Source organism: Balaenoptera musculus, chromosome 14, assembly GCF_009873245.2.
Source record: "Balaenoptera musculus isolate JJ_BM4_2016_0621 chromosome 14, mBalMus1.pri.v3, whole genome shotgun sequence".
NCBI lineage: Eukaryota > Metazoa > Chordata > Mammalia > Artiodactyla > Balaenopteridae > Balaenoptera > Balaenoptera musculus.
In genome coordinates, this window is record NC_045798.1 from 43,029,623 (window position 1) to 43,055,732 (window position 26,110).

General features: G+C 36.0%; 1 protein-coding gene across 2 annotated transcripts in view; it reads left to right on the forward strand.

The window, feature by feature from the left end:
• TAF4B (TATA-box binding protein associated factor 4b) overlaps positions 1-26,110 on the forward strand; it is a 115,102-nt gene that overhangs the window by 86,788 nt on the left and 2,204 nt on the right. For both annotated transcript variants that reach the window (XM_036823941.1, XM_036823942.1), the window contains one exon: positions 7,301-7,411. In XM_036823941.1, the coding sequence (XP_036679836.1) occupies positions 7,301-7,411 (111 nt within the window). The remainder of the gene's footprint in view (positions 1-7,300; positions 7,412-26,110) is intronic.

Consider the following 26,110-nt stretch of genomic DNA (forward strand, 5'->3'; position numbering starts at 1 on the left):
TGTTGAATTTTGTCAAAAGCTTTTTCTGCATCTATTGAGATGATCATATGGTTTTACTTCTTCAATTTGTTAATATGGTGTATCACATTGATTGATTTGTGTATATTGAAGAATCCTTGCATCCCTGGGATAAATCCCACTTGATCATGGGGTATGATCCTTGTAATGTGTTGTTGAATTCTGTTTGCTAGTATTTTGTTGAGGATTTTTGCATCTATATTCATCAGTGATATTGGTCTGTAATTTTCTTTCTTTGTGACATCTTTGTCTGATTTTGGTATCAGGGTGATGGTGGCCTCATACAATGAGTTTGGGGTTTTCCTTCCTCTGCAGTTTTTTGGAAGAGCTTTAGAAGGGTGGGTGTTAGCTCTTCTCTAAATGTTTGATAGAATTCACCTGTGAAGCCATCTTGTCCTGCACTTTTGTTTGTTGGAAGATTTTTAATCACAGTTTCAATTTCATTACTTGTGATTGGTCTGTTCATATTTTCTATTTCTTCTTGGTTCAGTCTTGGAAGGTTATACCTTTCTAAGAATTTGTCCATTTCTTCCAGGTTGTCCATTTTATTGGCATAGAGTTGCTTGTAGTAGCCTCTTAGGATGCTTTGTATTTCTGCAGTGTCTGTTGTAACTTCTCCTTTTTCATTTCTAATTATATTGATTTGAGTCCTCTCCCTCTTTTTCTTGATGAGTCTGGCTAATGGTTTATCAATTTTGTTTATCTTCTCAAAGAACCAGCTTTTAGTTTTATTGATCTTTGCTATTGTTTCCTTCATTTCTTTTTCATTTATTTCTGCTCTGATCTTTATGATTTCTTTCCTTCTGCTAACTTTGGGTTTTGTTTGTTCTTCTTTCTCTAGTTACTTTAGGTGGAAGTTTAGATCGTTCATTTGAGATGTTTCTTGTTTCTTGACGTAGGCTTGTATTGCTATAAACTTCCCTCTTAGAACTGCTTTTGTTGCATCCCATAGGTTTTGGATCGTCGTGTTTTCATTGTCATTTGTCTCTAGGTATTTTTTGATTTCCTCTTTGATTTCTTCGGTGATCTCTTGGTTATTTAGTAACGTATTGTTTAGCCTCCATGTGTTTGTGGTTTTTACGTTTTTTTTCCCTGTAATTGATTTGTTATCTCATAGCATTGTGGTCAGAAAAGATGCTTGATATGATTTCAGTTTTCTTAAATTTACTGAGGCTTGATTTGTGACCCAAGATGTGATCTATCCTGGAGAATGTTCCGTGCACACTTGAGAAGAAAGTGTAATCTGCTGTTTTTGGATGGAATGTTCTATAAATATCAACTAAATCGATCTGGTCTATTGTGTCATTTAAAGCTTGTGTTTCCTTATTAATTTTCTGTTTGGATGATTGGTGGAACTGAGGTGTTAAAAAAGTCCCCCACTATTATTGTGTTACTGTCAATTTCCTTTTTTATAGCTGTTAGCAGTTGCCTTATGTATTGAGGTGCTCCTTTGTTGGGTGCCTGTATATTTATACTCATTATATCTTCTTCTTGGATTGATCCCTTGTCTGTAGTGTCCTTCCTTGTCTCTTGTAACATTCTTTATTTTAAAGTCTATTTTATCTGATACGAGTATTGCTACTCCAGCTGTCTTTTGATTTCCGTTTGCCTGGAATATCTTTTTCCATCCCCTCACTTTCATTCTTTATGTGTCCCTAGGTCTGAAGTGGGTCTCTTGTAGACAGCATATATATGGGTCTTGTTTTTGTATCCATTCAGCGAGCCTGTGTCTTTTGGTTGGAGCATTTGATCCATTCATGTTTAAGGTAGTTATCGATATGTATGTTCCTATTACCATTTTCTTAATTATTTTGGGTTTGTTTTTGTAGGTCCTTTTCTTCTCTTGTGTTTCCCACTTAGAGAAGGTCTTTCAACATTTGCTCTAGAGCTGGTTTGGTGATGCTGAATTCTCTTAGCCTTTCCTTGTCTGTAAAGCTTTTGATTTCTCCATCAAATCTGAATGAGATCCTTGCTGGGTAGAGTAATCTTGGTTGTACATTCTTCCCTTTCATCACTTTAAGTATATCTTGCCACTCCCTTCTGGCTTGTAGAGTTTCTGCTGAGAAATCAGCTGTTAACCTCATGGGAGTTCCCTTGTATGTTATTTTTCGTTTTTCCCTTGCTGCTTTCAGTAATTTTTCTTTGTCTTTAATTTTTGCCAATTTGATTACTATGTGTCTCGGCGTGTTTCTCCTTGGGTTTATCCTGTATGGGACTCTGCACTTTCTGGAGTTGGGTGGCTATTTCCTTTCCCATGTTAGGGAAGTTTTCGACTATAATCTCTTCAAATATTTTCTCCAATCCTTTCTCTCTTTGTTCTCCCTCTGGGATCCCTGTAATGCAAATGTTGTTGCGTTTAATGTTGTCCCAGAGGTCTCTTAGGCTGTCTTCATTTCTTTTCATTCTTTTTTCTTTATTCTTTTCCGCAGCAGTGATTTCTTCCATTGTGTCTTCCAGGTCACTTATCCGTTCTTCTGCCTCAGTTATTCTGCTATTGATTCCTTCTACTGTATTTTTCATTTCACTTATTGTACTGTTCATCTCTGTTTGTTTGTTTTTTAATTTTTCTGGGTCTTTGTTAAACATTTCTTGCATCTTCTCGATCTTTGCCTCCATTCTTTTTCTGACGTCCTGGATCATCTTCAGTGTCATTATTCTGAATTGTTTTTCTGGAAGGTTTCTTATCTCCACTTCATTGAGTTGTTTTTCTGGGGTTTTATCTTGTTCCTTCATCTGGTACATAGCCCTCTGCCTTTTCATCTTGTCTATCTTTCTTTGAATGTGGTTTTTGTTCCATAGGCTGCAGGATTGTAGTTCTTCTTGCTTCTGCTGTCTGCCCTCTGGTGGATGAGGCTATCTAAGAGGCTTGTGCCAGTTTCCTGGTGGGAGGGACTGGTGGTGGGTAGAACTGGCTGTTGCTCTGGTGGGCAGATCTCAGTAAAACTTTAATCTGCTTGACTGCTGATGGGTGGGGCTGGGTTCCCTCCCTGTTGGTTGTTTGGTCTGCGGCGACCCAACACTGGAGCCTACCAGGGCTCTTTGGTGGGGCTAATGGCAGACTCTGGGAGGGCTCACACCAAGGAGTACTTCCCAGAACTTCTGCTGCCAGTGTCCTTGTCCTCACGATGAGACACAGCCACCCCCCAGTTCTGAAGGAGACCCTCCAACACTAGTAGGTAGGTCTGGTTCAGTCTCCTATGGGGTCACTGCTCCTTCCCCTGTGTCCTGATTCCCACAATACTTTGTGTGTGCCCTCCTGGAGTCTAGTCTCTGTTTCCCCCAGTCCTGTCAAAGTCCTGCCGTCAAATCCCGCTAGCCTTCAAAGTCTGATTCTCTAGGAATTCCTCCTCCCGTTGCGAGACCCCCAGGTTGGGAAGCCTGACGTGGGGCTCAGAACCTTCACTCCAGTGGGTGGACTTCTGTGGTATAAGTGTTCTCCAGTTTGTGAGTCACCCACGCAGCAGTTATGGGATTTGATTTTATTGTGATTGCGCCCTTCCTACCGTGTCATTGTGGCTTCTCCTTTGTCTTTGGCTGTGGGGTATCTTTTTTGATGAGTTCCAGTGTCTTCCTGTCGATGATTGTTCAGCAGTTAGTTGTGATTCCGGTGCTCTCCCAAGAGGAAGTGAGAGCATGTCCTTCTACTCCGCCATCTTGAACCAATCTCATGGTCACCTTATTTTTGATAAAGGAGGCAAGAATATACAATGGAGAAAAGACAGCCCCTTCAATAAGTAGTGCTGGGAAAACTGGACAGCTACATGTAAAAGAATGAAATTAGAACACTCCCTAACACCATACACAAAAATAAACTCAAAATAGATTAAAGACCTAAATGTAAGGCCAGACACTATAAAACTCTTAGAGGAAAACATAGGCAGAACACCCTGTGACATAAATCACAGCAAGATCCTTTTTGACCCACCTCCTAGGGAAATGGAAATAAAAACAAAAATAAACAAATGGGCCCTAATGAAACTTAAAAGCTTTTGCACAGCAAAGGAGACCATAAACAAGACCAAAAGACAACCCTCAGAATGGGAGAAAATATTTGCAAATGAAGCAACTGACAAAGGATTAATCTCCAAAATTTACAAGCAGTTCATGCAGCTCAATATCAAAAAAACAAACAACCCAATCCAGAAATGGGCAGAAGACCTAAATAGACATTTCTCTAAAGAAGATATACACCTTGCCAACGAACACATGAAAGAGTGCTCTACATCACTAATCATTAGAGAAATGCAAATCAAAACTACAATGAGGTATCACCTCACACCAGTCAGAATGGCCATCATCAAAAAATCTACAAACAATTAATGCTGGAGAGGGTGTGGAGAAAAGGGGACCCTCTTGCACTGTTGGTGGGAATGTAAATTAATACAGCCACTATGGAGAACACTATGGAGGTTCCTTAAAAAACTAAAAATAGAATTACCATATGACCCAGCAATCCCACTACTGGGCATATACCCTGAGAAAACCATAATTCAAAAAGAGTCATTTACCACAATGTTCATTGCAGCTCTATTTACAATAGCCAGGACATGGAAGCAACCTAAGTGTCCATCGACAGATGAATGGATAAAGAAGAAGTGGCACATATATACAATGAAATATTACTCAGCCATAAAAAGAAACGAAATGGAGTTATTTGTAGTGAGGTGGATGGACTTAGGGTCTGTCATACACAGTGAAGTAAGTCAGAAAGAGAAAAACAAATACCGTATGCTAACACATTTATATGGAATCTAAAAAAAAAAGGTTCTGAAGAACATAAGGGCAGGACAGGAATAAAGATGCAGACAGAGAGAATGGACTGGAGCACATGGGGATGGGGAAGGGTAAGCTGGGACGAAGTGAGAAAGTGGCATGGATTTATATATACTACCAAATATAAAATAGATAGCTAGTGGGAAGCAGCCGCATGGCACAGGGAGATCAGCTCGGTGCTTTGTGACCACCTAGAGGGGTGGGATAAGGAGGGTGGGAGGGAAACGCAAGAGGTAGGAGATATGGTGATATGTGTATATGTATAGCTGATTCAGTTTGTTGTAAAGCTGAAACTAACACACCATTGTAAAGCAATTATACTCCAATAAAGATGTTAAAAAAAAAAAGTCCATAGTTTTTCTCTGTTGTGCTGGCCAAAATACATTGTTTTTAAGAAAGTTCATTGTAAATACAACCAAACTATTGTCAGTTTCCATTTTTGTTAAGAGTTTTGCAAAATTTTCTAAAACGTCTGTGAGATTTCTGAAAACCAAAGTGTAATTTGCAGAGTGGGAGAAAGTATTTTACTATATAGGTAGCGGAATTTGATGACAGAGGTAAATTTTAAAACTATTTATTTGATGTGACTATTGTGCAGATGCCACTTCTCTACAGGGAAAGATTAAAATATAGCTTGTTGTTTGATTTGTGCTGCAGGGTAGATTAATTAAAATTATATTTTGTCACCTACAAGTTCTATGTTGTGACAGCATCAGACTCTAAAACTATATATTTTATTTAAAAGGCCAGCATTAACAAAAGATGGTTTATAACTCCTGAAAATAGTTTTCTAGCAATTTATATGTAAGTAAATACACAATTTAAATGAAGGATTTCTGCCCTGTAATTTGGGGAACAAATGGAAAATGGTTCCTAGTTCATTTTCTTTAGTTAAGAGTTTTCTGCTTTGCTGGATTCAGTTACCTATGGCTTATTCTTTGTCTTTCCTCTGATATTATAAAATAATTTGAAGTGATCTTTACTTTGTGTCTCTCTGAGACTGCCTATTTCATCATAAATTGTTTGCTGCTTTCATCCAGGCTTTTTTTTTTTTTAATGTTAAAAATTTAGTTAGTGTTCTTTTAGAAAAATATTCTCAGGATACATTTATGGTTCCCCAGTAGGTTACTTACAGTTGACTATCTTGGAGTCTGATCTTGTTTGAATATTTATCTAGCAACCAGTGCCAGGTTCTTTCTTCCTTCTTCTCCACAGTAATAAGATGTCAGTGGGAATTAAACCTGCTTCCTTTTCCAGAAAAGCTTAAGGACCTGTGTAGTGATATTTTATTTTGACTTCTTCATCTTGTTTTTTTAAAGAACACCATTTGACACTTACTTGCCTTGGTGAAATGATGCTATGTTTCGTGCATTTATTTCCCAGTTTTAGTATCTTAAATTTATCTACCTTAATGAGGCATCTTTGATGGGTACCCCTGAATAGTTTAGTGCCCAAATACTAAAAAATTATACCTCGTAGATTTGGTCATTGTGGGTTAGGCATAATGAAAGCTGTACAACAAAACAATACTAACTCACTTTCAATTGTTGACATGAGGATAGATACAGAGTAAATCCATAAGAAAGTGTGATATATTGAAAAGGTTTATAATGAGAACACTTGGCTCTGAGTTCTGTTTCTACTACTTATTATTTGTGTGACCTTTATGAAGTTTTCCCAATCTCTTAAAACCTCACTTTCTCCCTTAGTTATTTTAAAAAAACATATATGTATAATTTTCATGTTATTATAGCAATTAATATATACCTTTCAGTGTCGTTGTAAGAGTTAAATGAGTTAATTTTAAGGAAGTGCTTTGTAAATCATACAGCATAGAACTGTTTCCTATAATATACAGAAACTATTTTTAAGTACCGTTGACCTTTGAACAACACAGGTTTGAACTGCGTGGGTTCATTTATATGCATATTTTGTTCACTAAGTACCTACTACAGTGCTACACGATTTGCAGTTGGTTGAATTAATGGATGCAGATACGTGGATATGGAGGAAACTCGGATGTGGAGAGCCAACGATAAGTTACATGTGAACTTTCTACTTCATAGAGGGTCCGCGCCTCTACCCCCCCACATTTGTTGTTCAAGGGCCAACTGTAATTCTCTGTTATTCCAAAAAGTTTGACTATATTTTGGCCACTTTCCCTCCAATTTACCGTTCAACTTATTCTTCAGGCATTTCTTAACCTGTGCTTAAACTAAGGAGAGCTTAAGCTCTAGGGGTGTTTCTTTTCTTCTTTTTCTTCTATTCCATACTTCTTCCTTACCTAAATTCTGCCTCTTCTATTTAGAGATTCAGGAATAAAGAGTTTGTTAGAGGAAAGGAATCAAGAAATGATGTACCGTTGGCTGTTAGGGAAATCTGATATTTATTTTACACTGTCACGTATTTGGTAAAGAACAGAACAGTGGGCTTAGTGATCAGTTTCTTTCCCCCTTTGAGCATCACTGTGTGTAAACACTGATTTTTTTTTTTTTATTCCATCTTCTAGTTACAACAGTTGGAGCTCGCGCAGATACAGCATAGAGATGCTAATCTCACAGCTCTTGCAGCTATTGGACCAAGGAAGAAGAGACCACTAGAATCCGGGTCTGGAAGTGAGGTATTGAAATAATGTTTGTTTGTTATTTTATTTTTCATGTCAAAAAAGCAAGCCTAAAGGAAGCAAAGAATGCAAATAATTTACTCTGCCTTGCACACTATTGCTGTCAAATACTTGTTAAAACTCTCCTTTGCCTCTTTTATAAAATCTTAATTTTTGCTTGTTTTTAAAAATATATATCACCTTGAACTTTACTCCTACTAATTACTTATTTTATACTTTTTTCTATCCCCCATCTCTAGTCATATTGAATCTCAACTATCTCAGTTTCTTCTGTGCACTCTTTCAGGCAGTTTTATGTAATTTTCTCCCCTCTGTGTATCTAAATCCAGCTCATCTGTTAAAATCAAGTCTGCCCTCTCATTTCTATCATGAACCTTGACTCTACATACCCACACTGACTTCTCCTTTTCTCAGCACATAATGTGTTTGCACGGCATTAATCATTCTCTGCTCCTCGCGTGCGTGTTTTCTCTTCTGTGAGATTATGAATTTCTTGAGCAAGACTATAATCCTTTTCCTTTGTATCTCCCACAGGACCAGGCACATACATATTCAATAAATATCATTAATGTTTGATTAACACCAAGGAAGGATCTTACTTACGTCTTTAGAGTAATTATTTGCTGTAGTGATAGATGTTCAGATCGGTCATCAGGGCTGAGATACAGGTTCGATAAGAGCCCTGAGCTAGGTCAGCAGCAGAGGAACCGCGGCTCCTCTGTTCTGCTCTGTAAAACTTCAATGTGCTTTGAGGCAAGCTCCTCCCAGTGCTGACCCTAAACATTGATAGTTCCTAAATGAATGACAGTCATCTCAGTAGAAGAAGGATTTAAAACGTCTAGTTCTTTTTATTAATAAAAGTGTAATGGATGCAATATGTTCACATGCAAAAAGAATTCATAGTATAAAAATGTTTGAAAAAAGTAAATGTTTCCTCCTCACAGATTTCTAGTCCCCCATCTCCTGCCCAGCCAGATGTAACCACCATTAAGATTCTCACATATCCTTCTAGAATTCGTTGTGAATATGGGCATGTATCTCATATGCCTTCACAAATCCACATTTGATTTTGTTTTTACTAAATGCAGTCAAACTGTGTCTATTGTTCTGCTCTTGATTCTTTTCCCCTTTTCCGTAATCTCTCTCATATAATTTACCTCCATACTTTTTAAAGGTATATAACGTTACTGTGTTTAGATAAATAATGTATTCAACCAGTTCTGTAATGGAAATTTAGGTTGTTTCCGGGTTTTTGCTTTTATTGCCTCCGAGAACATCCTTGTACTTACCTTGTTGTGTGCTTGTCCACTGTAACTATAGACTAAATACTTAGAAATGGAATTCCTGGGTTAAAGGGTGTGCATTAATAGGAAAACCTTTTTGGAAAAATTCAAACATACTCAAAGCTAGAGTAGTATAATGAATCCCCTACACACCTACCATCCTGCTGCAACTACTATCAATTTATGCCTAATTTTGTTTTATTTATATCTACACCAACCTTCTCCGGTAAGTTTTTCACTCCTCAGGTTATTTTAAAGTCAATCCTAGACTCAATATCATTTTACCCATAAATATTATTTGTTGCTTTTCATTTTTGATAAATATTTTTAAATTACCCCCTGAATGAGTTGTATCAGGTTTTACATCCATTAGTGCCTGTTTTCTCACACTCTCATTTAACACTGGGGATTCTCTTTGCCATCTGATGGTTGAAAATGCAATTTTTAATAGAGTGTTTAAATTATGAGTGCAATTGAGCAATTTTTTCATGTGTATATTGGCACTTTCAATTTACCTTTTCCCCACTGCGTTATATTTTTTAATAGATTAAGAAAATGGAACACTCCATACCTCCCTCCACTTTCCTTTCAGTTTGTCTGGGCTTTATTCATCTAAAAGTTTGTATTTTCTTAAATTAAAAAAAAAAAAAAATCAGTCTTCTGTTTTTGTCCTTCTGGGGTTCTATGGTGTTTGGAAAGCCCTTTCTTAATAATTAGACTCATGTGTTAGTACTTTTATCATTTCAGATTTTAAGTATAAATCTTTGGTTCATTCAGAATTTGTTTTGAATAAGAGTTGAGATCTGGATTTACCATTACTCCCCCCTCATTCTCCCCCAGGCTAGCAGATTGTCCCAACACTATTTACTCAATGATTCTTTCCCCACTGATTTGAAATGCCACCTTTATCACAATTCTGTGTCAAATACAAATTCCCGTATGTATTTGAGTCTGTTTCTGTATACTCTGACCCAGTGCTAGCTAGTAGAACTGTCTGTGATGAGAATGTGCTGTGTCTGTGCTGTCCTCAGCAACTACATATGGCTGTTGAGCAGTTGAGCTGTGGCTAGTGAGACTGAGGAAATAGTTGTAATTTTTTTTAATTAATGTAAATTTTAATAGTCACATGTGACTAGCAACTACCATATAAGTGCAGCAGGACCAGTCTACTGCTGTATATCTGTTTATGGCTATTTATGTGTTAGTACCAAATCTTTTTTAACCATCTTAACCATTGTTAAGTGTACAGTTCAGTAGTGTTAAGCATATTCACATTGTTATGCACCACATCTCCAGAACTTTTTCATCTTGCAAAATTGAAACTCTGTACCCATTAAACAACTCCCCATCTTCCCTTTTCCCAGTCCCTGGTAACCACCATTCTACTTTGATTCTATGAATTTGACTACTTAGATATCTCATGTTAAGTGGAATCATTTAGTATTTGTCTTTTTGTGACCTCAAGGTTCCAAATCTTAGTATATTTTAAAATATGGTAAAACTAGTCCAGTAGAGTTTTTTTGTTTGTTTTTTTTTAAAGTGGGGAGAATAGTATCAGGGTTTTTTTTTAATAAATTTATTTATTTATTTTTGGCTGTGTTGGGTCTTTGTTTCTGTGCGAGGTCTTTCTCTAGTTGCGGCGAGCGGGGGCCACTCTTCATCGTGGTGCGCGGGCCTATCACTATCGCGGCCTCTCTTGTTGTGGAGCACAGGCTCCAGACGCACAGGCTCAGTAGTTGTGGCTCACGGGCCCAGTTGCTCCGCGGCATGTGGGATCTTCCCGGACCAGGGCTCAAACCCGTGTCCCCTGCATTGGCAGGCGGACTCTCAACCACTGCACCACCAGGGAAGCCCCCCCCAGTAGAGTTTTTTATGTTCCTACTTCTCTAGCACAGGACAACCCACTGCCCTTTATTTTTGGTCTATTTACCTCGTGTGTAGATGTGTGTAAATATTTTATTAAAAGTGGGGCATGCTATTTCATCATTAAGCATATTCCTATAAATATGGCCTAGTTAGCATACTTTTTTCTTTTTGGCAAGAACAGTTACTTGTAATTTTTTTGTCATCCACATAAAGTTATTCTTTATAATATTATAACTCCTTTGAGAAAGAGCTACAAGGATGTCTAAGTTCCTGCCCTACTTTTTGATAATGGTAGCTTTATACAACAAATTCTGTTAAATGTTTGCTGCGTGGGGAAGCGTCATAGCACGTGGGTAAGTACCTAATAGTTTGGACTCAGTCAAATCTGGGTTTGGTTCTTGACCATTAAGTTTTGTAACCTTTGACAAGTTCTTTAAACCTCTTACCTCAATTATCCCCAACTGGAATATGGGTATAATACCCACCTTATAATGCTTTAAGGATTGGATTATGTAAAGTGCTTAATTAGTTCCTGGCCTCAAGTACAGGCCTAATAAATTGTCGTCTTTGTCATCATAGTAATAGTACCATTATTTTAGCTTTTAATAGAATTTTATAAGTAGTATTAATGATCCATAGTGAATTTGAACTGTTAATCATTAATCTCTTCAAAGCTTCATTTTTATGTCTCATTTGAGTTTGTCACAAATCTCAGAAACATTAAATGTTCCCTGGTTTCTAATAATCAGAGATTTTAAAGAATTTTTCATCGATTGTATGTTTGAATCTGAGAAAGTCCATAGTTTACGGGGGGAAAATGAAATGTACTGTTGATGTTCAAAACAGTGATTAAAAAAAATCAGTTTATATGATTTATCTATTAGCATTAAAATATAAGCTTATTTAATTTTAAAATTTCAAAACAGATGTGTTCTAACGTGGCTATAAATATACTGAAGTGTGTGTTTGCTTGGTGCTTCTTCAGTTTTGAGAACTTAGGCCTGTATGTTTTCCCCTTTATTCCTGGACTTTAAACTTTGATCGTTGTCAGACTTTTACTGAATTATAACAGCGAGTACTTTTAAGTAATGCCAACCTGAATTGAAAATATCCATTTCTTTAATGAGTTGATGACATTTTAGTACAATCCTTATTTTGAAATTAGCTGAAAACTATTTTTTTTGTTGATTTTTATTCATGGTGTTTTAACTTCAAAGGTAATTTTCTTTGAAAAATGGGAAACTGGAGAGAACCCTGCTGTATGCTCTTTCAGTGTTTACATATAGTGCTGATTGATTTGCCCCTCCAATCACTTAAATTGCATGAATCAGGATTGTTAAAAACCCTTTAACGATTCAGTTTTTTTGTTCTCTCACAAATAACACAAAATTGATGTATGAAACCATTTAGATTTTTAATATTCTATACCTTGAAAACTGAGGGTCTACTTTTTGTCTGCCTCTTTCTTTATAGATGGGAACCTGAAATCTTACCTGTTTGATTTGAATTTACTAGAATAAGCATATAAACCCAGAGGGGAGTGAGGTAGAGTCTTGCTCTTTGAAGGGTAAAATCCTTAGTTCAAGTGCAGGTTTTTAGTACTGAAGGGAAGAGGTTTCAGTTTGGAAGATTGCATAAAACGGTGATTTTAAAAAATGTAAAATTCAGAGAATTAAACTTAGAACATTCAGCATTCATAGATTATCATTTTTGTTGATAATAAATCAACAATAATAAATTTGGAGAAATTAGTTTTAGACCTTCTTCCTTTAGTATTTTTTTCTATTATGTAAAACAAAGCAAAACTGGCTCTTATCCTTTAAAAAAATCTTTCTAGTTGTACAATTTATATATTAAACTATCCTCTGTGTAGATTTACATTGATATTCTCAGAAGTCTTGGTAGAGTTGAATAGCATCAGCTCCTGTCTCCTCATGTTAACCTGGCAAAAAGCAACAAGTACCAATTATCATTTAGAACCAAATTATTTGTTTCATAAGCCTGTTGGCTTTAAGGGGGGGAAACTTAAAATTTACTACTTTGGAGTATTTAATTTGTCCTTAATTTACTGCTGTGTGTTGAAGTTACATATAAGAATATATGCATATGAAATTAGTTCTTAAATTAACATAGGCTGTACAGATACCTATGCAGTAATCTAGAACCTACTTAAAGATTTAGAGTGTTTTGCATGTGTGTGTCATGTATGTATACTGCTGAGGTGATGTGTTTGGGGTTCTTTGGAATGTTAAGTCATTAATAACTTTACTTCCTGCATTAATTTTAGGTTCTTGGATTAGAAAGGATCTATCTTTTCTCTGTTAGCAATACTTTCAAATAGTTCACCTAACTTAATGAGCCAACCATCATAGCAATATTTCTTTATTTTATTGAAAATAAAGATACGTTTTATTTTAACCTTATAACATATTGGCTTGAAAATGCTGATATTTCTTTTAAAATTAAGTGGTTACAGTGCCAGATCAACTACATGATGCTTATAGTATTGATATGCCTAGTATGTGTTGCTTAAAATAGTGTTCATTTGCTAACCCAAACAAAGAAATTATTACTATATAGATAAGTGTATTTCCTTTCTATCTAGAAGCAGGTTAAAGTACTACCCTGTAAAACTGTAAGAATTTTAGAGGAAGATAATGAGGGGAAGGGGTTTTTTTGAAACGTTTCTTAGCAATAAACAGAAAATTTGATTGAATCAGAATTGCTTTCAGACAAACATATTTTTTTCCACAGTTGAATTCTAATTCAGAGATAAATGTCAGATATTGATAACAATTTTGCTATATCTCCCTACAATTAAAGATGCATTCCTAAAATTCATTTCTTCTTTATTGTACTTTTTAAATTTGCATACCTTGAAAACAAGGCACTTCAGTTAGGCATACTTGTAAATATTTTTAAACCAAGCATTCTTTAAATATTATTAGCCAAGCAAATATTATTTGGATAGAACCTATAAAATGATTCTACTGCAGAACCCTAAATCTATATTCTTAACCATTTATGTTTAGTGGTCTCACTATAACATTAATAATAGAAGTGATCACATTGCAGTATTTTATGAGTAGGCTTAAGAAGGTGAGAAAGGACCATTTTAGAATAATGTGTTGAAGTCCACTGGAATTTCATGCTATAGCTTACAGAAGAGTGATTTCTGAGAAAGTTTCATTAATTTTTACATGTATTTAGAGATGAACTTTTGAAAAAATCCTGTACCTCAAATAGTGTTCCACAGCAGTTTGCTATAGATATTATTAGAACGTCTCTATATAGAACTTGAGGATCTTGTGATAGTATCTATTGTAGCAACTTACCTTTCCCTTTAGCTCCAATTTGATGTTTAAAGTATTAGAGTACTTTGATTTTGGGGGGACAGGGCAGGGAGAGGGAAGGCAGTTTTCAGAAGACTGTGGGCAAACTGCAATAAAAAAATCAGGATAAAGAAATAAATGATGTTGCTATAAAGGAAACAAAAGAGCTTTAAGAATCTTCCCATATGTTTTCTTTGTTATTTTAGCCTGTGTGTAGGTGCCCTAAAACACAGAATGTCTCTACTCTGCTAGACACCTAGTCCTCTGAAGGGCAAAGTACACCATTAGGGCCTAACCTGTTTTAGGTTAAAGATATCTTAGGGTTTGAAAATTCATTTATGTGAATTTTTTGGCACCTAGTATACAACTTTGAAAATCAGGTGGGAAATAAAGCTTTTTTTTTTAGAAACTAAACTGAAATTGTTTGAAGAAAAAATCACAAGTTACTATGAAGCAGTGCTGAAGCAGTGTAAAAAGTAATAAAACGCATTGTGTTTTGAAAAAAATTTTTTTCTTGAGCTGTTATAATTTTATTCTTAAGAAAAAGAAAAATAATTGTAGTTACTTCATAGACAGCCAGAAATCACCTGAGCATTCTACTGATTTGAATATATCTGAGAAAAAATATACCAGAGTCATAGTAGCACAAACATTTGCCTGTCCTCATGATTTAATACTATATCCTCAGTGTCTTAGGATGTCTTTGAGCATTCAGGAAAAGAATTGCTTACTGGAGTCCAAGAACTATCTCTGAGATGCTGAAGAAGTCTGTGTGGTGGGTAGCCATTTTTTTTCACTCCATGCTAATCGTAACAACAGTATTCTCTGTCCCTCTCCCATTATTTCTGTTCTTTGGTGGTGCGCCCCTTCAAGGAAGTGGAAGTTAGCGAGTTAAGTGACAGGTAATGATGTACCTGTTTTTTAAAACAAGCACTCAGCATTAGCTTCCTGCTCATAGACAAAAATGAAGTCTGGGGAAGGTGGGATGTCCTGGAAAGGCAGTGATGGTACCAGAGAGTGTTCTGTCCAAGAACGGATGGAACTTTGCTGGTTTGCGTGTGTCTGTATCAGATAAGAGGAAATATCAGGAGGCAGGGTAAGATGGATTCCATTGCTTTGTCTTCTTCAGAGGAAGATGATTAGGGAATTTCTGGACTTAATTATTTCCCCCATTATTGCTTTTCCAAGAATCTTCAACATGGAGCAGGCTAGGGCTTCCAAAGCACTAGACACGTGGTGGTCTCAAACACAGACTCCCCCACACGTTTCTTTGTACCTGTCAGAAAATATTATTTTGTTCTTATTTCTTGACTTTTCTTCTCTCTTCCCACCCACCTTTATATAAGGATAGTTGTATAGAATTATTAAAATCAAAGCTCTTTGGAATATAATATTTAGAATAGATTTCAGTGATAACTTTCTTCCATTGTTTAAACTGGTATGAATTTACCTAGGTATGGTAAGATCCTTTCCAATGCTTGCAAGTTTCTTATGAAGTCTAAATTTCTCTGAAATGAAGAAGACTCAGTTTCTAGAAGAGTACTATCAGAAGGTAGATTATACATTCAACAAATGATTATTGATTTGGGGGGGAAGAAAAATGTCTGTTATACTTTTAAGATAGTACTGCGTAAGCAAGGGGAATAGAGTAGATAGCTTTTTATTTGGGAGAGAAGAGTGTTTGTTAACTCTGATCATGTTGAAAATGTCAAAATAGTATAAAAGAGTATTACAAACAGCTCTTAAGTTTCTTGGGTTATCCTTTCCAAATATATCCATGCATGTATTAGGTTAAACCATATGAACTTGCCGTTTTCATAGGTGGAAAACTATCAAGTATTGGCAGTTTTATATAATTCTACCTAATATAATCAAATATATATATATTTACAATTGCATATATAATAATAGTTTACTTTTAGCAAGCACTTAGAATGTATTATCTTGGTGAGTCCTTGTAACTCCTTTGTAAAATCATACTATTATTTTCCCTAAATGAAAAAGTTGACGTATAGGGAAGATTACTTTTCCAGAGTTCCACAGTTAGTAAGTGGAGAAGCCCAGATACATGTCCAGAGAATTTGGTGTTTGTCTGTGCTCTTTTTTTTTTTTTTAATTTTTTTCAATCTTTTTTTTTCTTTAATGGGAATTATTTATTTATTTATTCATGGCTGTGTTGGGTCTTCGTTTCTGTGCGAGGGCTTTCTCTAGTTGCGGCAAGCGGGAGCCACTCTTCATCGGGGTGTGTCTGTGCTCTTAATTACTATAATGAGATCATCCTAAAAGTAGTGTTTTACAATTTGTGAAGCACTGCATCTTGGACATTTTTCCATACTGGTACATACTTTTGTGCCGTAATTCTATGATCCACTGATAGACATTTAGAATATTTTCATTGGTTTATTATAAACAGTTAGCATCCTCTATCTTCATGTACCCATTTATTTTGCCGAATTGATTTCTAGAAATGGAACTTCTGGGTCAAAGGGTATGCACATCTTAAATTTTAATAGATATTTCCATATAATACTTTCCAAAAACTTTGTGCCAGTTTCCACCACTGTGTGAATGCCTGTTTTCCCATTCCCTTTTAGCAACAGATGTGATCAGTCATTTAAAAATATTCTAGTCGCTACAATTTTTCCTTTATTGTATCTCTACCATATCTCTACCATTTCTATGTGTCCTCTTCAAAGGTTGAGGTTCTATTTCTGTATGGAAACATGGTGTAGAAGTGTGAAAAACCTCTAAAATACCTTATGAGGGAGATACTTGGGTTTTAAAATTTTTATTTAAGCATTAAAATTATTTATGAACTTTTTTTTCCCCATAACTTAGAAATGTGTGTATTTTGAAATAGAGAACTGAGTTGAATTCTTATGGGTATTTGAATGATCGATCTTACATAGATGTCATTTTGTTTACCGTATTTACTAGTTTTCATTATTTGAGGATCTGAGTAGATTATAATTGAAATATTAAGCCTGAAATGATTTGAGGAAACGCAGCAGCTTAAAATCTACTCGGGGACAAACAGAATTAGAGATTTCAACAGATTTGTTGTCATCTAACACTTTCTATAAATATCATGTAGATTCATTAGAATCTAGAGCATTATTACTTTAGATAAAGAAGCAGCTTTTTTATGTTTTGAGATATATTTTTCACATTTTATTTTGCTCACACTTCCATAAACAAATATGCCTCTTTTTCGTAAATGACTTAAACATAAATCTGAATTTTAGATGGATCTTTAAAATTTTCCAGAGATTTAAAGTCTGACACCTTGTCAGCTATCTTCAGGGACCACCTGTGAAATAAGTTGAATTGCACATTATGGGTTTATCTTCCCTCCTTCCCAAATCCCCCTTAAATGTTAGTAAAGGAGTGAAAATGACATAAATACACAAGAATAAAGAAGAGAGGAGAAATCAGCAATAAAATTATTCAGTAGTTTAAATGACAGTAAATTTCTCTCTGAAATACTCCGAAATAAAATGTTCAGATTTTCAACTAATCTTACCAGTGAAAATCCAGGTTTACATGGAAAACAATGTATCTGCCTTAAGCATTGCAACAGTACCTATTTAGAGTATGTTGTTGAATTCCTATTTATGCATTTTTCCCTAAGAATTGTGGAGAGTATTGAAAAGAATAAATATAAGTTGTTTTTGAAATGTTTATTTGAACTTGTTTGTTTGACTTACCAGACTGTGCCATCATTTGGATTTTTGTTGAGATAAAATTCACACACCATACCTCATCATTTTAAAGTGTACAATTCAGTACTGTTGGCCCTCCATATCTGCTGGATTCCACATCCATGGATTCAACCAACCATGGATTGAAAATATTGGGGGAAAAAAATTCCAGAAAGTTCCAAAAAGCAAAACTTGAATTTGCTAAGTGCTGACAACTATTTACATAGCATTTACATTGTATTAGGTGTTATAAGTAATCTAGTGATGATTTAAAGTATGCAGGAGGATGTGTGTAGGTTATATGCAAATGCTATGCCACTGTATATAAGGAACTTAAGCATCCACAGGTTCTGGTATCCATGGGAGGTCCTGGAACCAATATACCTAGGGACAACTGTATATTCACATAGCTGTGCAACCATCTGTCTCTATGGATTTACCTATTCTAGGCATTCATATAAAAGGAATTATACAATATTTGGCCTTTTGTATCTAATTTCTTTGACTTAGCATAATGTTTTCAAGATCCATCCATATTGTAGCATGTGTCAGTACTTCATTCCTATTTATGGTTGAATAATATTCCATAAGTTGTTTTCTTTTAACTATAATTGTGCATTTGTCTATATTTACCTGTCAATTTTTGCTTCTTTTTTTTTTTTTTTAAATGTTGCTGAAAATTTTTTTTTTAATTAATTTATTTATTTATGGCTGTGTTGGGTCTTCGTTTCCGTGCAAGGGCTTTCTCTAGTTGCAGCGAGCGGGACCCACTCTTCATTGCGGTGCGCAGGCCTCTCACTGTCGTGGCCTCTCCTGTTGCAGAGGACAAGCTCCAGAGGCGCAGGCTCAGTAGTTGTGGCTCATGGGCCTAGTTGCTCTGCGGCATGTGGGATCTTCCTAGACCAGGGCTCAAACCCGTGTCCCCTGCATTGGCAGGCAGATTCTCAACCGCTGTGCCACCAGGGAAGCCCAATTTTTGCTTCTTTTATTTGATGGTCTTACTAAGTGCAAACACATTATGTCTTTTTGATGAATTGCCCCCTTTTGTCATTGTGAAATTGTTCTCATTTCTAATATTCCTTGTCTTAAAGTTTACTTTGATATTATTATAGCTACACCAGCACTTCTTATGCTTAGTATTAGCATGATTTATCATTTCTCCATTCGTTTACTTCCAGCCTATCTGTGTCTTTATTTAAAGCTGGTTTCTTATGAGTAGCATGTAATTGAGCTTTGGATTTGTATCCAAAATTTATTTGGACTGTTTAGTCCATTTACATTTAATGCAATTATTACTATGATTAGATTTGAGTCTACCATCTTGCTATTTTCTGTTTGTCCCTCTGTTTTTTTGTTTCTCCTTTCTTGTCATCTTTTGAGTTAACCAAGTAGTGTTTTAGTATACCATTCTATATCCTCTTTTGGCTTTTTAACTGTACCTCTTTTTTTTTTTAATGGTTGCTTTACAGATCTGTTTAAAGGTACAATATGTATCCTTAACTGATTATACTCAGTCTTGAATTAATGCCACTTCACATATCATGTAAAAACCTTTTAACTATATAATTCCATTATACAAATCCCTCCCATCCTTTGTGCTATTGTTGTCACCTATTTTACTTATACATATGTTTTAACCTCCATAGTACATTGTTATCGCTTGGTCATATATCTCTTAAAGAACTTATGAAAATAAAAACAGCTTTTTAATGTTTACCATTTCTAGTGCTCTTTCATTTTTCCTGTAAATTCATATTTCTTTCTAGTATCATTTTCTATCAGTCTATATGCAATTCATCAACTCCAGAATTACCAGAGTTTTAATTAAACAAACCTAAAGCTACTATTAATACATTTAAATATACTGGTAAATCTACCTTTAGTTGTGAGGCACAGCAATCCTTACTGATGTTGTAGCTTTTTTTAACATTTATAGTCCTTCAAGGATAAAATTAAAGTTGGCTCTGAAAGAAATATCTTTAACTGGCGGTCCTTTAAAGAAGTTATCATAAAATAATAGATAAAACTTAGTTCTGGACATAGGTTACTTGAGTTTTCGAAGGACTTTGTGTCTTAATTAAAGGTAAAGAAAATTACCAGAGTATAAAGAGGAAAGTCCTACTGACACAGGCTTTTCAACTTGCAGTAAGTTACTGCTTTTCAGAATTGAGATTTATTTGGTTATTTGCTGTTCTTGTGTGTTGTATTACTTGGTGGGTTGAAGCGCTTACCCACTGTTTGGAGAAAGTGGCAGAAAATAGCCTTTTGAGCAAATCCCATCTGGTGGCAGCTTGGTGGGGATGAGTAATGCTGAGGAACAAGTCATCAAAGGACTTTACCTTTCAGCTTTTCTCCCAAATTTATTTGGCTTAAAGCTAAGAATGACAGCAGGATCTTGATTTAAAATGTCCAAAGCCCATAATATGGCTCATTTTCACTATTTGGTCATTCATATAACTGATGATATTGGGTGACACTTGATGCATAATTGTACTACAAATGTTGATTGGATACCAGCTAGTGCCATATATATAAAGTATTCACAGGTACAAAATCCTTCCTTTCCAGTGAGTGGGAAAGTTAAAGAGGTTGTTGCATTGCGCTGAATACATGTGACGGTAAAGTACAGAGTACAGCTAAAATACACAGGAGTTGCACCTAATCTAGACCTGGGGTGAGTCTGTGTTTGTAGCATTGGGGAAACAGGTTACCTGAGTTGAGTCTTAAAGAACTTAGTCGGGTGATGTGATATAAGGATAGGACAGAGAGATTGGAGAAGGAGTTCCAGGAGGAGAGAATTAACTGTCTGGAACAAAGAGGAAAAAACATTCTATGGCATGATCAATAGTTTGAGATAGGAAGAAAGGAATGAGAGATGAGAATGTGGGGAGAAGCTTTGGTATGCTCATGGTTGACTATATATGTCATGCTTAAATACTTGGACTTGGTCCTAGAGGAGATTTTTAGCCATTGGAGCATTTTAAACAGGAAAACGGTATTATTAGATTACTTATTTTAGAAAGATCATTCTCACAGCAGTGTGAAGAATATTAATACTGGAAATAGTTTCTTAGAAGGTTGATGAAGTCATCTTAGGCAGAAGATAATGGAAGTGAAAATGTAGAAGGATGTAGATGATTTGGAAACTATTAAAGAGGTAGACCTGATAAGAAGTGATAGATGGGATTAGAAGAAGAAAGGGTTGAGGATGACACCCAGTTTTCTGGCTTAGGCATTGGAGGTGAATGGTATTACCATTCCTTTAAATGAGAAAGAGAAGAGGAGAAAGGCAGGAGTAATGATTTGAAACATGTTGAATTTAGGCTACATACTTTATTAGGAAATTGAACAATGAGGTCTAGAATTGAAGAAAGTGTTCTTTTGGAGATAAAGACGCGAGTGGTCATTAGCATAGGACAACCAGTATTGTCTTCACAGCTCTCATAATCACACAACTAGAATTAGAACTCAAAGCCCACAATTACACGTCACATCAGTCTATTTAGACGTATTACTTCTATAAAGACTGTTGAAAAACAGATACTTAGAGGTGACAAAATTCTAGGGTGGAAGTTAATATGCAAGGTTGTCTGTATTCTGAAATAACTCAGAGGAATGCAATGAAGGTGATAGAGGTGAGGGATGTGTTACTTCATAAATTCTGCTTGTTGACCAGCAGAGGGCAGGCAGTCTCACAACTCAGTATTTTCTGCTCTGTGCTGCCCTTGCGGCCTAGAAGCTCAGGTCTTTCGAACGTAGATTTTCAGTGATCTTATTACACTAAGGCCAGGCATCCAGGGCACTTTTATTTATCTTTGCTTCCAAGACTTAGAAGATGTTTGATTTTTGTTCTGGAGCCAGATCTTCTTTCCACCCCCTGTGCCCTATGTCTAGTTCTTGTTTTTCCTTAAAGTTTGAGACTTGATTCGTCCCTTAAGAGCTGCCATGGTGACATGGGGTTAGAATAAATCAAGTAGAGAGTCTGAGAAATATAATGGATCTTTGCCTTTTAGAGGTTAAAATGCCCACTCTTGTTCCTGGTTAACTGTTAAGATTCAGGGACACGTTTGTGTTTTCTTGGTCTTATGATTCAGGGACTAGAATGGAAGGAATGGACATCAGCTCCTGGAGACGGTACTGTACGTGTGGTTGGTTCTGTAAAGCCGCAGCGCTGCTCCTCCACTGTTTGATGTGAGGAGTTTGTGAAAACCTTCCTGTCCCAGGATGCATCCCTCATCCATTTGCCATATGTCTGTAATGCCCATTAGTTTACTTTTTCGCTTTAAGCATTCAAAGCTCAACTAAAATTTAAAAATTTCTCTAGGAGGGACAAGGTTAGCGTGGCAGGACAAATTATGTAAATTAGCCAGGACTTATGAGAATAGGGCATGGACCGGAACTTTTAATTAGATTTAGGGGATGGAAAAAAAAGATCTGGAACTAGGATTATACTGTTTCCTGTTTATAAACCTTCAATGCCTCCCAACTGACAAATGACATTTATAGACTGTGTACTGTATGCCAGGCATTGTTCTCATTTAATCCTCAGGCCAACGCTGTGAGATAATTACGGTTACTGTCCCTGTTTTGCAGATTAGGAAACTGAGGCACAGAGGACTTAAGTAATTTGTCTGAGTTTCCTTATGGAGGAGACAACGTGTATTCACCATTCAGTCCCCCTGTATATCTTATGCTGCCAGAACAATTCCTTTGCCCATAGTAGGCACCCAGTAACCCAGATAACTTTTGAATTGAATCAGTACATGGGCTAGCATGAACTAGTTAGTATAGCAGTAACATAATTTAAGGAAACATGGAAAAAGAAGTAGAGACGCTTTTAAAAGTTTTACCTCACAGCACCTGCTCTATTAAGTTGGGGGGAAATGTGAATAATTGGTTATTTTTAATTACTTAGTGTCATCCTTAAAATGGTGTCATTGCTCTGAAATTGGTAACTGACAGTGTTCAAGTTTTCCTTATTAGAGCAAAAGGGTTTCTCAGAAGTTTCATTATAAAAATATGAAACTTTGTTTAGTGATATAATTGAACAAATTAATGAGGGCTAACTTAATTTGACCTGGCGGTGTTGAAGAATGTTTACATTTAGGTTCGGTTACGCTTCCAAAAACATCTGTTGTACACTTAGTAAGTGAATTATTTCTTTCATCTTCATTGAATTCCATCTTCTATTTTACCCTCTATTCATCTAAGTGAAGAATTCAGATTAAGGAATATCTTCATGTAGAAAGTCGATTGGGAAAATCGTCTATTTCAGAAACAAATAGTACATTGTCCCAACAGGTTTTTTTTGTCTCCTTACAAATGGTCTCCTAACTACATTTGTGTTCTTTGGCACTGACAGTATAGTGTAACCAGAAATCAGCCCTAGGTGACTTTGGGCAAAGGACTTGGTGAGGAAGAAAATAAAAACTGATGGTGAAGGCAGGTTTGAATTTTTATGGCTCTGAGTTCCACCTGCTTTACCATGGATAATTGAGATGTAGCTGATTATTCTGGCCAGGTCAGTATGAAGCTGAAAAGTCAGATTGTGGATTTTTTCAAATCATAAGCATAGGAATAAAAATGCTGTATATTTGTATCTAAGTTCAACAAAGATTAACTTTCCAACCCAGTCACTATTTGGGGGAAGAGAATGCTGTCACATTCGTAAAGTTGTGAATTATAAAAGACATTTCTGTTGGGTTACTGAATGTCCCTTGGGGTTTGTTTCATTTATAACATTGCCTCAGGCCTTCTGCTGCATCCTGTTGGAATGACCTCCTTTTCAACCCTGTGCTGGCAGCTGTGATATGGCTCTTTCCCTGGGATCCTTCAGGCTTGTCACATGACAGACATGAACTGTGACCCCTTTGTTCCTTACCCAGATGGTTCGTTCTCCATAATTTTTTTCTATTTAACTATTTTGCCTTATCTTCTTTCCTCTTTTCCCTCTTCATTTCCCTTTGTATTTCCTACCTACACAAGACTTTTTTGGTAGCAGTTTAATTTTTTTTATTGAAGTAGGACATCAATGCAGAAAAGTACACAAATCATGAGTAAGCGCACTGAATTTTCACAGCGCGAACACACCTATGCAGACAGTACTTAGGTCAAGAAAGAGAACATCACCAGAATCCCAGAAAACCTCTACTATCCCCTTCTGGTTACCACTCTTCTCCCTTAAGGGGAACCATTATCCTGACTTCTATAGCTTTGCCTGTTTTAAACGTTATCGAAATGGAATCAAACCATATGTATTCCTTTGCATCTGGATCCTTTCATTTAACATTTTGTGACATTTGTCCATGTTACTCAGTTTGTTACTGCTGTGTAGTATTCCATTTGTGTGAATAGTCCACAGTTTTTTCTGCTCTTAATGGGTGTTTGGATCGTTTCTAGCTTAGGGCCATTATGAATAGTAGTGCTAAACATTCTCATACATGTCTTTTTATCAAAAGACATGACATATTTCTGGATATTTACGTGGAAATGAAATTGCCAAGATATAGTGTGTCCAACTAGCCATTTAATTTAAAAATTCATGTAAAACACTAAACGAGTGATTTTTGGCAAACTTGGTAGGAAAGATCTATAAACATGTTTAGATTCAGCTTTAGCATAATATATCTAATTTTTGGCTAAGAAAAATGCCTCTAGTTAAATATACTGTAGTTTTAAATAGATAACTCCTATATACAGCAAAATTGCTGCTCAGTGCCTGGGATGTGTTATATTAACTTTCTTCCTAATTTGTCCTTTTATCCAGTGTTCCAAAGCTGAGTTGGTGGGCCCATTCTGTAAAAATCTTATGAGAATATTTTGATGGTGATAATTTACAAGAGTTAAGATTATATCTGTGTTACACCACCTCTAAGTTAGTCTTTTTGTCCTTTTTTTTAAAAAACGTGGACTTTCCAAAATTTGCTTCATGGATGCTTTTGAATAAGTCTGACCTAATGAGTATAGAAGTGGGATTGTGATATCATATCCCTTCAAAAGTGAGTAGTATCTTTGAAGGAAATTTTATTCGACTGTGAGGTAAAGTGCTCCCAGTCATTCTGTGAACATGTATGGAATTAAGTTCACTTGTTTTGACCATAGGGTTTTGGAGACCTTAAAGGGGATTTCCTTACCCTCCATCAAACTAAAACAAAGCAAAAAGAAGAAAAAACCAGAAATGTAGAGGGAGTAATTAAAATTTGAAGGTTATAAAAAGATAGTAATGGAACCAGAAGATTCGCTTCCTGTGTTAGGTAGATATCTTTCCTTGTGTAAGTCTTTTGGGTAGGGAAAGGAGGGTTGCCAATTCAATTGAGATGTTTTTGAAACAAAGTATGGTTAAAAAAAAAAAAGAATGGGAGATTAAAGGATTCATTTTTGCCAAATTATTCTATATCTGAGTATTCTGTATTTTTATTTCTTCTTCCAAATCTTTTTTTTAAATAGTGGTGTATAGACATATTGATACTTAGGAAACTTAATATCTTAATACAGAAGTATTGGATTTCATTCAATTTTGAATGACATTCAGAACTCGTATTAGTTGTTCTGTTTTAAACCGGTGTATTCAATTGAGAAAATATTGCTGATAATCTGTGTTGTTCTGTATACTTTGCTAAGCCATAGAAGGTATAGAAATGATAGTCCCTGTCCTCAGAAAGCTTACAGTCTAGTGGGTATGTGCTGGTGGTGGTAGCGTATACAAATTACTATAATACGATGTAAGATAATTACCACAGTGAGAATTCTTACGGGGAAGGGGAGAGTAAGTAGACCCATTTGAAATGGGTCTTAAAGGATGAGTAGGTTGGCCTGGAATGGCCTTTTGCTGATCTCTGCAATGGGAAGTAAGGCTGAAGGGAAGCCAGGTAATGAGTTTGTACCTGATATGATGTATAATACAGAACAAGCTAAGAGCATTCACTTTATTATTTTTTTTAGCATCTTTATTGGAGTATAATTGCTTTACAATGGTGTGTTAGTTTCTGCTGTATAACAAAGTGAATCAGCTATACATATACATACATCCCCATATCTCCTCTCTCTTGTGTCTCCCTCCCACCCTCCCTATCCCACCCCTCTATGTGGACACAAAGCACAGAGCTGATCTCCCTGTGCTATGCGGCGAGCATTCACTTTAGATCAAATCAAAAGTTGAGTCCCAGCTCAGTGTTGCTGTGTGACCTTAAACAGGTTGCTTTAACCTGTCTGAGCTCAGTTTCCTCACTTGATAAATGAGGACAGCACCCATGTAACTTGCTGCAGTGTTGTATGAAAGAAAAGAGATCACGTGTGGAAGGTGCTTAACGTAGCTCTCAAAGTATAAGTGCTCAAGTAGCTACTCTGGACAGAGAGGAACCATTGAAGGTTTTTGAACCATGGAGTGGTGGGATCTGAACCATGTGAGGCTTTCACTTTTACTTTTATAATTGACAAACAAAAGACCGCACACATTTAAAGTGTGTAATCTGACAGGTTCTTACATGTATACACACTTGTGAAATCATCACCACA